This window comes from Salvia splendens, chromosome 1 (assembly GCF_004379255.2).
Source record: "Salvia splendens isolate huo1 chromosome 1, SspV2, whole genome shotgun sequence".
NCBI lineage: Eukaryota > Viridiplantae > Streptophyta > Magnoliopsida > Lamiales > Lamiaceae > Salvia > Salvia splendens.
Window position 1 is genome coordinate 8,952,637 of NC_056032.1, and position 15,720 is coordinate 8,968,356.

General features: G+C 42.2%; 1 protein-coding gene across 1 annotated transcript; it reads left to right on the forward strand.

Annotated features, from left to right (window-relative positions):
- The first annotated feature begins 4,035 nt into the window (after window positions 1-4,035).
- Window positions 4,036-4,482, forward strand: LOC121771520. The gene has a single exon (XM_042168643.1). It carries the CDS (start codon window positions 4,036-4,038, stop codon window positions 4,480-4,482), a length of 447 nt encoding a protein of 148 aa, XP_042024577.1.
- The last annotated feature ends 11,238 nt before the right edge of the window (window positions 4,483-15,720 follow it).

Below are 15,720 nucleotides of genomic sequence, written 5' to 3' on the forward strand. Positions count from 1 at the left end.
AATACGGGAAATTCGAATAATACTATTAAAATTTAAAAAGTACATTAATTTTAAAAAAAAGTACAATAATTTAAAAAAAAGTACAAAAATTAAAAAGTACAATTAAAAAAGTAAAAAAAAATCACTCCTCGTCGTTGTCCTCGTCTCCGTCGTCGCCCAGCCCTTATTCACCGTCGTCGCCGCCGCCTCTGTCGCCACGTACGCCGCGGCTATTCCCGTCGGTCTCCCTCCTCATCGCCTCTAATTCTTCACGCTGGCTCTGGAGCAATACACGAAGATAATCCTTCACCTCGGGGTCCATCGCCGATTGGAAGTCGGCTAAGGTCTTCACCATTTGAGCGTGCGTTTGTTGGCGCGCGAAGAATTTGAGCTCTTCGGTAGACCTGCCGAGGGGTGATGCCGAATGGACCCCCTGGGAACTCGGGGTGCCCGCCCTCGCAACCTGTTGCGCCCGCCTTTGGCCAACCGGGCGAGGTCGGCGACCGAACGAACGAGGGGTCGGGACCTCCTGGGCCGTCTCGGGGAGGTCTGTCGAACCACCGCTGCTGCCGCTATAATCTCCGGTATAGTTCAGTATCTGCTTCTTCGGCCAGCCAGTGTCGACACCTGCCCGGAATTTCTCTGACTCGTTGAGCACAACGTAGCAGTTCCAGTAGGTGAACTCATAGTACTTCTGCGGATCGGGGTAGGCTCTCTCCGCAATCCTCCTGCAGTCTTCCTCTGTTTGGCCACTGGTCTGCATGCGGAGGGCGTTGGCGTACAAACCCGAAAATCGAGAGACGCCAGATCTGATTCGGTCCTAGCACTTCCGGCACTCCTCCCCGGTGCGCGGTCTCCCTTCAGGGCAAAATGCCTTGTAGGCTGCGGCTATCTTGGCCCACAAGTTGACGATCCTCTGGTTGTTCGAAACGAGAGGATCGTCGCAGACACTCACCAACGCCTTGGCAACCGCAACGTTCTCCGCGTCCGTCCACTTCCTCCGGACTCGGCTATCCTCCTCCGGCTGCGACGACTCGCCGACCTTCTTGGCCTTGCCCTTCTTCTTACCCCGCCCTACTCCCTGGCTTTGAATGAGAGTTTCCGGAACCTCGTTAATATCAAAACCCAAGTCCGCTAAGGAGAAGGTCTCCGTATACTGTGCATCCGTTGGGGTCGATGTGTGCGAAGAACCAGTGGAAAAATCAAAAGTCGGCCGATAGGTGTTTTCCCCCCGGATGTCCCCTGCGGCGGTGGAATCATCTGCTGCGCCGGTGGCTGCATCCCGGGTGCCCACCCCGGCATCATCTGCTGCCACGAGTACATGTTGTAGTACCCGGTTATCGGAGGCCAACCACCTCCCCTAGGAGTCGGGGGAGTCTGAGACCCTACCCCGGGAGTCGGGGGAGTCTGAGACCATCCCCCGGGAGTCACTGGAGTACCTTCGTAGTTGTTCTCCATTGCTCGTTATTGATCATGTACAGAAAGAAAGATAGAGAGAGTACTCGTTAAAACAAGTAGTGCGAATGAAAATGACGTTCAAAGCGAGTATATATAGTGTTTTCAAAAAAAAAATTAAAAATTAAAATCTGATGCCGGTCTGACGCCGATCCGGGGCCTACAATGGTGCCGTGAGGATCGGCGTTAGAACCGGCGTCATCACACAAATCGGCATGGCCACGCCGAAGTTGACGCCGATTTCGCCGACTCCGGTCGCAATGGTTCGGCGTCAGAACCGGCGTCGGCGAAAAATCGGCGTCGCGGTTTTGACGCCTCCATTGCTGATGCTCTTAGGATCTTATCATCAAAATCCACATAATGGAAACTTGTAGGTGTTCTTGCAGACAAGGTAGTACTAAATTTCAAGGTATTGAAATTGCTAATTGTTAGTCCCATTTGCTATATTTTTTATTTAGTTAGGGTTAATATCATGAAAAGAAAGCTATGTTATATAATGAATACTATCATCCATTGCCTATTGAAGCTATATTGAGAAGAATGTGTTGGTGTATTGTTGTTTCTTACTATAATTTTTTGTAGTTTTGGTGCAGGGAAACAGTCAACTCGACGAGTTATGCTAATGACGTTTGGTTGATATTAGTTTATTTTGTTTTATGCTATTGGTTTTTATACAAGTCATTTATGGCAATTGTAAGTATGTGTTCCTGGTATTAGTTTGTACCCTGGGCATATGAGGTTGTACTCGGAGACGAACATTTATTATATTGCCGTTGGTTAGTTAATGCATTATCGCTACGATTCCCTTTTTTTTTTTTCTACTTTTCCTTGTTAGCTGTCTATAAAGTTTTTTGTCTCTTCGATCAAAAGAGAAACTGTGCTCTTCTGTAGTGAAAGAGGTTAATCACTTGAAATATCATATACTACAAATTGATAGTATTAAAATTTTGAACTTTTTTGCACTATGTTTACAAGTTACAACATTGAAATTACAAAGCAATCGTTTAATCCAAAAATGTTGGAAAATAGCACACAATCATCCGAAAATTAATTAACATTGGTGTTGGTTGCCCAGTTCTCTACAAAAGTACAAAATATGGTGTGCACAAAATTAATAATAAGGTAAAAACCTAAACAAGCATAATCATAAACTCAATACAATACCTTCAAGCCCATAGACTCCCATTCTAATCCTTATTAAACATCACAATACGTAAATTTTCACTCGCTTGAATTCATCGCAACCTTCATCCCATTCTGCAAGCTTGGTGTTGCAATATCACTAGATATCAACCCTCATATTATTGTTCTTTCACCTTGACGCAGACATCCCATTTTTTTTTTTTTGCAATGAATTAGTATCATTTGTTTTTTTACACTTATTATTGATGAATTAAATCTATTTTTGCATCGAACTTATTAACTATAAACTAAAACATGCACACTCATTATTTGAATTTGCATTTATTTAGTTAAAAACCGTCATTAAACGTAAATAAATTTATAAATAATGCTAAAAAAATTAAAGGATATTAGCATTCACACATAACACTAAGATTAAGTTATATAAATTCGTGCTTAGTAGTAGGAGTAGTATATAACAAGCGATTATGTAAGTAATGAAAAGTAAGGAGGGCAAGCATATATTGTGTGTGAGGGCGATACAACATCGGCTCACCATTATTCCCGCGAAAAGCACTTTCCCTCTCTCGAATTTAATTTCCCATTTTACCCCCAAGACTTTTGAGATGTACGTATTCTGAGGTCAAGATTGGAGGGTAATTACGTCAAATGAGATTATATATACTAGTCCATATGCATCCCCTAAACTCATCTCATAAGAGCATTAGCAATGTGGCGCCCTAAAGCCCGCCCTATGCACCGTCACGTCAGTATTTTTATCATCCTACCATTCCACCTGCAGTGGGGCGCTATATAAGCCGCCCTAAAGGTCGCCCTATAGGTTTCACTATTGTTTTGTTAATTAATTTATATATTTTCAAATATGTCAATGCAAAATAATTAAAAAATACCATGATTAATTAAAAACGGTAAATCCTACATTGATTAAAAAGAAGTTTTACACGAGTTAGAAATGAAAAAAAGATGACTACTCTACAAAAGTCCCAACTTGCGGCGCAGCTCATCCATCATCCCCTGGAGGTATTCGGCTTTGGCCGGGTCCTGACATTGCATGTTGGAGTCGAACGACCGATATTCGTCAGGGTCTGTACCCGGCCAACGTGCACCACCCTCAAACATCGGACTATTCGGATTTGGGTATTCACCGGAATCCATTTTAGAGTGTAATTTTGAAATTTAAAAATAAAAACAAAAACGCGTTGCATCGTCTGCGTCGCCCACAGTGGGCGGACGATGCCCTATCGTCCGCGGACGATGCATCGGACATCGTTCGCGCACCCACAGTGGGTGGACGATGGCGCGCCCGAGGCATCGGGCGGCCTATCGTCCACCCCATTGCGGATGCTCTAAGCCTTTTCTACGTCTCTGTCCAGCATTGCAGGGAGAGAGAGAGACTACTGGGCCATAGCCACACACATACACATTCTACTGTGTGTTATACATTTATATATATATATAATGACGGGATCCAATCCGGCCTACGACATCCTGCCGCCTGTGAAAGCGGAAAAGAGGCAGCAGCGGAAGAAGAAAAAGAGAGGCGCGTTCGGCATATTCAAGGCGGCGCTCTACATGCTGCGCAAGCGCCCCGACGAGAAGAAGGAGAAGAGCGGCGGCGGAGAGTGGAAGAAGATCGTCCATTCGATGCGGCCGCTGCACGTGCAGGAGATGCCGGCGTCTCCGCGGGTACACGCCTTCGGAGCGGATTCCTCCGGCACGATGAGCCAGTACGCGTCGGCGAATAATCTCCGGGATCTGTGCAGGGAGGATGAGGTGGAGCGGCATCCGGATGAGGTGTTCGATGCAATTGAAGGAGGTGAGATGATCGACACCAAGGCGGAGGAATTCATCGTAAAATCGATTCACCACCAGAACTCAATCCATCGCCAAGATAAGGGAGTTTAAGCATCCATCAACATTACTTGAAAGAAAAGAGACGAAGCCATATTGGTAGGTATATAGAACAGTAGCTTTCTTGAAAGAGATGTTATGTTGATTTTTATCAATGTATTACAAGCTTTACATCCATTCTATTTATACTAGTCTATGGAAAGATCTAGATCAACAGTCTTAACCTAGCTAGCTATCATCCAAATACTACTACAAGACAAAGTGAAGTATCTGAAAGGTAGGGAGCATCTGCTTTCATACGTGCTGTCGGCCAGCTGGGTTGTGGTCCTTTTCTTTACCCTTGACCAACTAAGACATCCTTCCAGCTCAATGTCAAGCTATGTGCTGGAGCCGGCTTTGTCGCGTTGCTACATATTCCAGCACGACTTAGGTTGACGACTTTATTCTCACGCAGCTCATGTTTTCGATTGCACTCTTCACCGAGCTCTTGAATTGCAACGCTAACATTACTCATATTAATGATTTTTACACATAGGCATGTATGTGCGTGGCTTGGTGGATCACTGTATTTAATTTCACATGACGTAACATTAATAAACGCGCTCACACATTATATCCCCATACATAGGTTAATTCATTATATACTAGCTAGATTAAAGTTTATAATCCTTAATATTTCACGGTCAATAATATATTTAACTAGTTGTGGATTGTTTTTAGATAGGGAAAACCAAAGTAAGTTTGGTGGTGATTAGCAACATTCACAACAAAAAATTTGTTTAGCCGCCTATAGACTTTGCACTCTGCTTCTCGTTTACTCCATCAATATGAATAACAAATAGACTTAAGCGGCCAACAGGAAGGGTTTGAGCACTAAAAGCCCTCAAAACACGGCAAACTGTTAATTTCATATCGTGATAAAATATAATTGGATAACTCTTGAAGATGGTAACCGAGAGGGATAAGGGATAAAAGGCTAGGCATGGTGAATTGCAGAGAACAAGGTTTATGATTCTCTTATTTCTGTATTTCTGTGTGTTTTACATTGTATACAATGATCTCTTTTTATAGGAGAGAAATACAAGTATATTTGGAAACATATCAATCTATTCTAGGTATAATCACTAATTAGTATTCCCCTAAAATAGATTTATTTCTTTCCTTGAATTGTGTCTTCTAGGGTTTGATACTCCCCCTCAAGTTGAGCCGCGGCATCTCCGATGCTCAACTTGCCAAGAACTTCTTTGAACACTTTAGAATTCACAGCTTTAGTTAAGATGTCTGCCAGCTGATCCTCTGACCTCACAAATGGAAATTCTATGACTCCTTTTTCTAGGTTCTCCTTAATGAAATGTCGATCTACTTCCACATGCTTAGTCCTGTCATGTTGCACTGGATTTTCTGAAATACTGATCGCCGCCTTGTTGTCGCAGAATAACTGACTCTTCTGTGTTGGAGGAAATCCTATCTCCGTAAGTAACCTCCGCAACCACATAATCTCCGTTAAACCACTCTTGATTCCTCGGAACTCTGCTTCCGCACTAGATAAGACAACGACCTTTTGTTTCTTGCTTCTCCAAGTGACCAGGTTTCCCCCTACGAACGTGAAGTATCCTCCCGTAGATTTCATGTCAACTGGATTGCTTGCCCAATCAGCGTCAGTGTATCCATGAACCTCCAGATCTCCTCTTTTTTCTAGGAGTACTCCGTATCCTACAGTCCCCTTCAGATATCTTACAATCTTCAAGGCAGCCTCCATATGGTCTGCTTGCGGTTTGTGCATAAACTGACTGACTATACCAACTGCATAGGTAATATCTGGTCGAGTATGTGAGAGATAGATCAACTTTCCCACCAATCGTTGATACTTCTCCCGGTCTGCTAGCTTTGCTCCTTCTTCTATCTTCAATCCTTGGTTGGGTACCATAGGAATATCTGAGGGCTTGCAATCTAGTAAACCAGTCTATGCTAGTAAATCCAGTACGTACTTCTTCTGTCTCAGGAAGATTCCCTTCTTCGATCTCAAGACTTCGATTCCAAGGAAATATTTCAGTGCCCCCAACTCTTTCATCTCAAACTCCTTAGATAGATTCTCCTTCAGATTCTTGATTTCCTCTTCATCGTCTCCTGTGATAATCATGTCGTCCACATAGATGATCAGACATGTTACCTTGCCGTCCTTCTTCTTAATGAACAATGTGTGGTCAGAGTGGCTTTGTTCATACTCATGCTTGAACATTGCCTGGCAGAATCTCCCAAACCATATCCGGGGAGACTGTTTCAGTCCATACAAGGTTTTCCTCAATCTGCACACCTGTCCGTCTCTGAATTCTCCAAGAAAACCTGGAGGGGCTTCCATGTAGACTTCCTTATTTTCTTCCAACTCTCCATGTAAAAAGGCGTTAGTGACATCCAGCTGATGTAAAGGCCAATCTCTAGATGCAGCTATAGACAGCAGTGTTCTAACTGTATTTAGCTTGGCTACCGGAGAGAACGTCTCTGCATAATCCACTCCATAGACCTGAGTGTATCCCTTAGCCACCAGTCGTGCTTTATACCTCTCGATTGAACCATCTGCTCGTCTTTTGATTGTGAAGACCCATCGACATCCTACTGGCTTCTTTCCCTTTGGTAGAGTACACTTCTCCCATGTTCCATTCTTTATTAAGGCATCTATCTCTTTCTTCATTGCCTCCCTCCAATGTTTGTGTTTCATCGCCTCCTCAAAGGATTGAGGAATCTCATCCTCATAGAGGGCAGCTTCAAAAGCTCTAGCCATTTCTGTGAGATATCCATGCACAAGATTAGTTACAGAATATTGGGACTTTCGTCCTTTCCAGTCTGGAGAGTATCGCCGAGGAGGAACGCCTCTCGTACTCCTTAGCGGTAACTCATAACCCATGTCTGCTTGTTCCTCAATTTCCTCATTCTCCCTGTCACTATTAGTTTCGTCCACAGGAGTAATATTTCCAGAGTTATGACTATTTACCTCAGGATCCCTGACTGGGGTAGATAGCGAGGTGTCGCCGAACTCCTCGTCCTGCACATTGGAACTTGACGGCCCGGCGTTACCGCTAACTGTCTCTGGTGGACCGACGTTTAGAACAGGTTGACTTGGACTCGTCAAGTTTCCCTCCCCCTGACTGTTGTGATTCTCTTCCTGGTTTGGTGTAGGCTCGGGTATTGGTGTAGGTTCGGGTACGGGTGTAGGTGTAGGTGTAGGTTCGGGTATTGGTGTCGGTAGCCAGCCTAGTGAGTCATTTTCCGAAATTTCTGGTCGACTCTCCCCCTGACCGCTAGGTTGGCTATAGAAGTATTCTCACTCAACAAAGTTGTAGTTCATGGTGGTATACATGGTTCTTGTTTTAGGATCATAGCATCTGTAGCCCTTTTGATTCCGGCCATACCCTAGGAAAACACATTTAACAGCACAAGGGGAAAATTTAGACCGCTCGTGTTTGGGAATATGGACAAAGACGGAGCACCCAAATATCCTAGGTTCTAGACGAAGAGATGATGGGATAGTGGCTTGGGCAGATAGGATGCCCAAAGGTGTTTTGAAGTCCAGGATTTTGGTAGGGAGACGGTTTAGAAGGTAGATAGCAGTGGCTACGGCTTCTGGCAAAAAAGATTTTGGGATTCGAGATTCGATTAGGAAGGCTCGTGTGACTTCTAGAATATATCGGTTTTTCCTTTCTGCTACCCAATTCTGTTCAGGAGTATGTGGACAGGTGGTTTGGTGGACTAATCCCTTTTCCGTGAAGAAAGACTGCATTTTAGAATTGACAAACTCCCCCCCATTATCGGATCGAAGGATTTGGATATTGTGTTTGTATTGAGTTTGTACGAAGGTATAGAATTGGGTGAACTTGTCAAAAACTTCAGATTTTGTTTTTAAGAAATAAACCCAAGTCATGCGTGTATAATCATCAACAAACAACAAAAAATAGCGAAAGCCAGATCCCCCAGTAACAGGTGCAGGACCCCACACATCCGAATGAATTAATGAAAAGAGAGTTTTCACTCTAGTATTGTTTAACTTAAACGAATGTCTATGACTTTTGGCCAAAAAACATGTTTCACAATTAAAGGTAAAAGAAGAATTCAACTTAGGAAAAAACAGACGGAAATATCCTATAGATGGGTGCCCTAACCGGTGATGCCAAAGCCAAGCCTGCTTATCGGTCAGTCCGTGAGACAGCAACACAGTACTCTGATGGGCCACCTCATCCACATAGTACAGTCCCTGTCGTTCAGTGCCACGCCCAACTATCGTCCCCGTTTGGGTATCCTGCAGTAAACAGAAACGAGGCTGCATTAGTAACTTGCAGTTCAATTCTTTAGTCGCATGACTAACTGACAATAATTTGTGAGATAGTGACGGAACAAATAAGCAATTCGAGAGTCGAAGGGTTTGGGAGATAGTGATGGTTCCCGCCCCCTGAACAGGTGTCAGATCTCCATTCGCAGTTTGAACATGGGTTTTATTTGACTTGGAAAACTTTCAAAATCAGACATGTCAAAAGACATAATGTCAGTTGCACCACAATCAAAAATCTAATTTTTATTCTTTTCTCCTATTTCTGACGTAGATGACATGGCCAAGGCTTCAAAGGAATTTTGGCATTTTATTGTGGGATGTATCACAAGATTTTCACAAGGTTTAGGGGTTGGAATGTGTTTATGAGGAATTTTGGGGAGTTTAGAGGAGTTATTTTCGAAGTGGGGTACGGGGTGCAATATGTGAGGAGTTTTGGGGCTGGAAACAATAAGTCTATGGGGATGGGGTAAAAAACGTGATTTGGCAGAACTTGGAGGGTTCAAATGAGAGAACCCCCATTTACCTTCACTCCAAACCCTAGACGGGTCCGCCGTGTTTGCTTCTCCTCCAATCTGCACTCTCGCCGCCGTGACAGTGGCCACGACTTTCTCCTCCCCACGTCCGCCATAATTTCCGGTGGTGGTTGGAGTACCGAAGCCACCTGCCGCGTGCTCGGCGTAGGCGGCTTGGCCTCCTACTGTCGCTGCTGCTGATGCCGATACCCTCGGTCCGCCGCGATTCGCCGCCCTCTGGAGCTTGGATTTCTTCATTTCATCCCACCATTCGGGATACCCATGAATGAAGAAGCAGGTATCTTTTGTATGCCTCTTTCCTCCGCAATGGCTACAAAACAATTTGCTTTTATCTTCGTCGCCTTTGCGGTGATTGGCTGGATACCGGGACGGCGCCGGTGGTGGCGGTGGAGGCTGACTGGTCCTGTTGCGGTCCAATTCCGGAGCCTGGTTGTTCGGTAGGTTTCAATATTCGCGCATTGTCGGAATTGCGCCTCACCATCGCGTATGCCTCTCGAGGAGTCGGTAATGGCTCTTTGTTGATGATCTCCTTCTTGACTGATTCATACCGTTCATCGAGTGCGGTAAGAAACTGATACACCCTCATCCTTTGGGTCCGTTGATTGTCTTTCTCGATTGATGGAGGATGGTCAATCGTGCTTAGATCTTGGACGTCTATGGATATCCACAGATCCTGTAATTTTTGCCACAATGCTTCCAAGGTCATTCATCCTTGTTTGATCGTCATACATTGTCTGTGTAGGTCGTACACCTAAAATGGATCTCTCCCGCTGCCATACGTGATTGCCAGGCCCTCCCAAAGGTCCTTGGCGGTCGCGTATTGAGAAACTTCGTTTACAAGGTCGGATTCGATGTTGTTGATAATCCAATTGAAGGTGCAGTGATCTCTCTGCTGCCACCTCGGGTAATTTGGGTCGGTTATCGGCGGTTCGGGTCTGAAACTCATATTATGTGAGAGGTCAGCCCATTACCGCCAATAGCCCTCTTCATCAGGTTGGCCCATAGGGGATAGTTGTTCCCGTTGAGCTTTGTTTTGATGGTTACTTCCCCCAGCGATTCTGGCTGGGTTGAGGGGTTTTTCGAGCTCTGCCCTGATGAAAATTCCTTAAATTTCAGGAATTAGGCAAATTGTGCCGCGAAATCTGGTGGAAAATTGGTTTGGTTTGAAGTGTTTGTGTTATGTGAATCTGTGTTTGAACTCTCGGTGGTTTCTGACATTTTGTTTGCTCACAGGGTTAAGGACAGACGGTCGGGAAAGGTAGCCTTGGGACGGTGATGAACTCTCTCTGAGTCCCTACCTTAATAACCTGCTCTGATACCATCTTGAAGATGGTAACCGAGAGGGATAAGGGATAAAAGGCTAGGCATGGTGAATTGTAGAGAACAAAGTTTATGATTATCTTATTTCTGTATTTCTGTGTGTTTTACATTGTATACAATGATCTCTTTTTATGGAGAGAAATACAAGTATATTTGGAAACATATCAATCTATTCTAGGTATAATCACTAATGGGTATTCTCCTAAAATAGATTGATTTCTTTCCTTGATTCTTTCCTTGAATTGTGTCTTCTAGGGTTTTGACTGTCTTCTAGGGTTTTGACAATAACGAGTTAGATTTCCATTAAATTGTCTTATCTTGAATTTTAGTACAATGTATTTCGGAAATGTCGTTAGTACAATGTGTACTTATATGATTTCAGATGGATATATTTTGGAATATATCAACCTATAGCAATTAATTATCAAACTCTAAAATATTGGCAATTACAACGAAGCTTTTCACTATGCAAGATTCAAAATTCCTACTAGTATTTTCTAAGCCTGGAGATTGTACACTTTTATTACAGTTAAAAAGTTGTATACTCCATAGGTTAAATATCAAAATATTATCAGAACCGTACACAGTATTAATATATAGTACTCCATAGTATATATATGCATGACAATTGCACATGATCACATGTTGGGATTTTGAATTCGGTAGAGGAGGTGGTATATAAAAAAGATTCTTGTGAGTTTCAGTATTTAATTAAATATAAAAAAGTGCTTGGTTAATCTTAGGTTGATCTCAGAAAGTCAGAATTGTGCAAATTGTTTTATGCATGCACACAAATTTTACCATAGATAAATTACAAAAATTACCAAATTGATGGTAATATAACTGTTCTACTGCACAGAAATGAGAAATCTCAGTTTTATAGTTGTCCATAATTTGTACTCCCTTGTTAATTCAGTCGTATTCGCGATCAAAATTAACACCATCTTGGTCTGATGATTTCAGCAAATTATCATACTAGTACAGTAGTAGTATAATTTCTGTTTCCGTTTGAAGAAATCACATTAAGCCAAATGTACAAATTTTCCTATTTCTCAAATGTTGTAGTAGCAAACATATATATGTATCATCTGATCCGTTAGTGTTGTTTTCATTTTCACTAAAAAATTAAAATAGACTTAAGTTTTGAAACTGATATAAATTTGAATATAAGAAACAAGTAAAATCAACATAAATTAAGAACATTTATTTGAAATGATTTTTCTCGAGTTACAGATACATAATTAAGTAATGGTCAGTCGATTTATCCGGTCGAACCAGATAATTTGAGAGCTCTATATATATGTACATATAAAATCTAATTATGAATAAAGCAACTTTATCCAGAATATGTTTTTAGCATACTAATTACACCCTTAATTACTATCACAGATTCGGATTTTATTCAGAGGATGCAACATTTTTTAGGCACACAAATTCAACATTTATGTAGCCTTGTTACCAAAGCCCACAAATTAGTGTAAAAGCAAAATACAGTTATAGGTAATGATGAAATGTTTCATTGGATACAATATTTGTATCTTACGAAATCACACACTATAATGTGTAAATGCGACAGATAAACGATGATTTCCAAACCGAAAAAAAAGGAATTAAAAAAAAAATTATCTAAGAAATGAAGTTAATTAAACATTTCGTCATGAGCAGTTACAAAAATAAAGGGGTAAATGAAAAGAATCAAATCAGTAGCCATGGATGATTTGGGAGCATTTATTTTTGATCCAACGCAGACCGTTTCTGAAGGAAGCTTTAACCCTACCTTCAACAGTGTACACTTTGTATTTAGCTACTCGCTTCCGCCGCTTCATCTCCGGGTCTCCAAATCCCCACGGCAGCTGACTCGGCACCGGCGGCGACTCAGGACGGAAAATCGTCGCCGGCTGCATTTGGTAGTTGCCTCTTCCGCTCACTATTTCCAGCCTCCTTTCTCCGCCCACCGATCGGAAACTCGGCCGCCCACTCTCTTCCATAAGTACTATTGTAGAGAGAGAGAGAGAGTGAGGTATGTGTATTGAGTACAGTATGTGCTAATATTCTAACTCCCGTTTTTATGCAATAATTTTCGGACTATTGAACACGTAAATAGAATTGGTAATATTTTATTCGACATAAAATCATTTTTAAATGAGGAACAAAATCAAAATGTGTATATATTTTTTATCACCAATAAATATAAAAACTTTTCTTATTATGTTAATTAGAAACTGAATTGTATCCTTTATTCTTTGTACATGTATAATCTACTTTAGAGCATCCGCATCAGTGATGGGCACACGTCCGTCCGTCCGTGCCACCGGCGCGTCACCGCCTACTCGCAGTTGCGCTCTTGCCGCTGGCGCGGCGCTGCTCGATGGTGATGGACACACGTCCGTCCATTCGTGCCAGCGGCGCGGCACCGCCTACTCGTAGCTGCGCTCTTGCAGCTGGCGCGGCGTTGCTCGATGCATCGAGCACGTCCGTACCAACGAGCAACTGACGTAGCGCGTTATGATTGACCAATGACATTTCCGTTGGAAATTCACTTTTTTTGTTTTTTTTAAATCGAAAATAATACCAAAAATTTAAAAAAATATATTTCATATTCCCAAAAATATGGCCGTTTTTTTACTATTTTTCTGGAATTTTTTTGCTTTTTTTTTTCCCAAAATCATCTATAAATACACACATTCATCATCCATTTTTCACATCAAATCATCTCGCATTCATCTCCCATTCATATTTTTTCATACTTATCTTCATCTTTCTCTCTCACTCAAACCCTCTCAAATGGATTTCACCAATCTCATTGCGGAAGCGGACTGCGAAGAACAAGAATGCTATGAACAATATCGTGCCGCCTATAAAGCTTATGTCGCCGCGAATACCCCCGTCCCTCCTCCTCGACCAACTAGATCAACTCGCCGCTACATCCATCGTGATCGGGAGGGAGCCAACGAAAGGCTCGTTGCCGACTATTTTTCCGACCAGCCGCGGTTTCCGGAAGATTACTTTCGGCGCCATTTTCGAATATCAAAACGCTTGTTTATGCGTATTGTCAACACATTGTCCGCCCGTGTTGAATACTTTCAAACAAGTACAGACGCAACCGGTCGGCAGAGTCTCTCAGCGTTGCAGAAGTGTACGTGTGTCATCCGACAACTTGCTACTGGGAAAACGGCTGACCTCTTCGACGAGTATTTGCATGTCGGTGAGTCAACTGGAATCCTTTGCCTTAAAAAGTTTTGTGACGGCGTTCGTTCAGCTTTCGGTGAGGAATTCCTTCGGGCACCCACCACCGATGATTGCCAACGGTTGCTTCGTCTTCACGAAATAGTCCATGGTTTTCCCGGTATGCTTGGCAGCATTGACTGCATGCATTGGAGGTGGAAGAATTGTTCGACTGCTTGGAGGGGGCAACACTTAAGCTGCCACAAAGGTGGCGGCCCAACACTTATCCTTGAAGCGGTCGCCGACTACCGCCTATGGATTTGGCATGCATATTTTGGTATTGGCGGATCCAACAACGACTTGAACATGCTCTATTCTTCGCCACTCTTCAATGATGCATACCACATGGGTTACTATCTCGCCGATGGTATCTACCCAAGGTGGTCGACTTTCATGAAGACGCTCAGCAACCCGCAAGACTCGAGACGGGTTCTTTTTGCGCAGCGTCAAGAGTCCGCTCGGAAAGACGTCGAAAGAGCTTTTGGGGTCCTTCAAGCCCGATTCAACATTGTGAAGGCCCCGTCTCGGCTGTGGTGCGTGAAAAATATCGCCGACATCATGTACACGTGTATTATCTTGCACAACATAATTATAGCTGATGAAGGACCGATGGCAGCTAGCTTTTACGACGAGGATGAAGCCGGAAGCTCAACCGCGAGGTCTCCCCCACGCTGAGGTGTGCATACGATGGTGGGCAAGGGGATCGAAACAAGGAACACAATGCGCGATACCCGAGCCCACATTGAGCTACAAGAAGACCTAATCAAACACATTTGGGCGAAATTCGGCCACGAGTAGTGGGTTTTTTTTTATTTTATGAATTTAATTATGTAATTTTTAATTTTTAGGATTTTAATTATGTAATTTTTATTTTTTTTGTAATTTGTAATAGTATTTCGAATATCTTTAATGCATTTTAATTTTATGAAAATGTTTTTATTTAAATTGAATAATAGAATAATGAGACCCTTGAGCTTGTCTCTACGGAAGAGCACGAACGTGAGTGTTGTACTCTTGCCTAAGAGCAGAGAGTAAAAGTGGGTCCGGACCCACATCCGTGCTCGTTGTCAAGAGCAGGGATGGGGATGATTTTAGGTTTTGATAGTGAATTGCAAAAATAGTACTCAGGAGTCAAACATTGAATTTGAAAAGCACCTGAACAGAAAGCGCAGAATATATAGCTGTAATTCTATCTTTTTGTAATCATAAAAAATTATGTGGGGAAATGAGATTGGTTTTATGTAGTCGATGAAGCATGATTCCACTTTTTCAAAGCATCCGTTTAAAGTTTATTGCAAAAGTTTATATTCTATCATATCGTCACAACCTCGATTGCATCGATCTGCCTCCACTTTCTCACACCACTCATTATAATTTCCTTCACTTTCATCACACTAATAAACGAATGCATCTTACAATTTATTGATTGGGCCGAAATATTGTGTCAATACTCATATTATTACGTATATATATAAAACCATTATAGTGAGTACTACAATATAATCTTAATAACATTAAATATACAAAATAAATTCAAATATCAAATAAGTAGTATTACTACAATTTTTATGGAATTTTTAACACAAAACAAGTTTAAGTTAATTTAAACCCAAAAGTAATAATACTAGTATTTAATTATCTGTTTTACTCTTATTTCCAACTTGAAGGTTATGCAACTCAAGTCATCAAAGACTCGAAGTCACAATTGGTATTTACGAAATTCACTTTTTTTTAAAAATAAAAAAAGGGTTCGATCGTTTACTGGTTCATAATCGAACTAACTACTTTTTCACTTCATAGCAGCCCAATTATTTAACAGTTTTCTATGTTTAAATCGGACCATTCAATGAACCGATTCACGACCAAAGCAATCAACATCCAAATTTTAAAACA

Bases quoted from the DNA above. Each gene is read 5' to 3' on its own strand.
- LOC121771520 (XM_042168643.1), top strand. From the start codon at position 4,036: ATGACGGGATCCAATCCGGCCTACGACATCCTGCCGCCTGTGAAAGCG.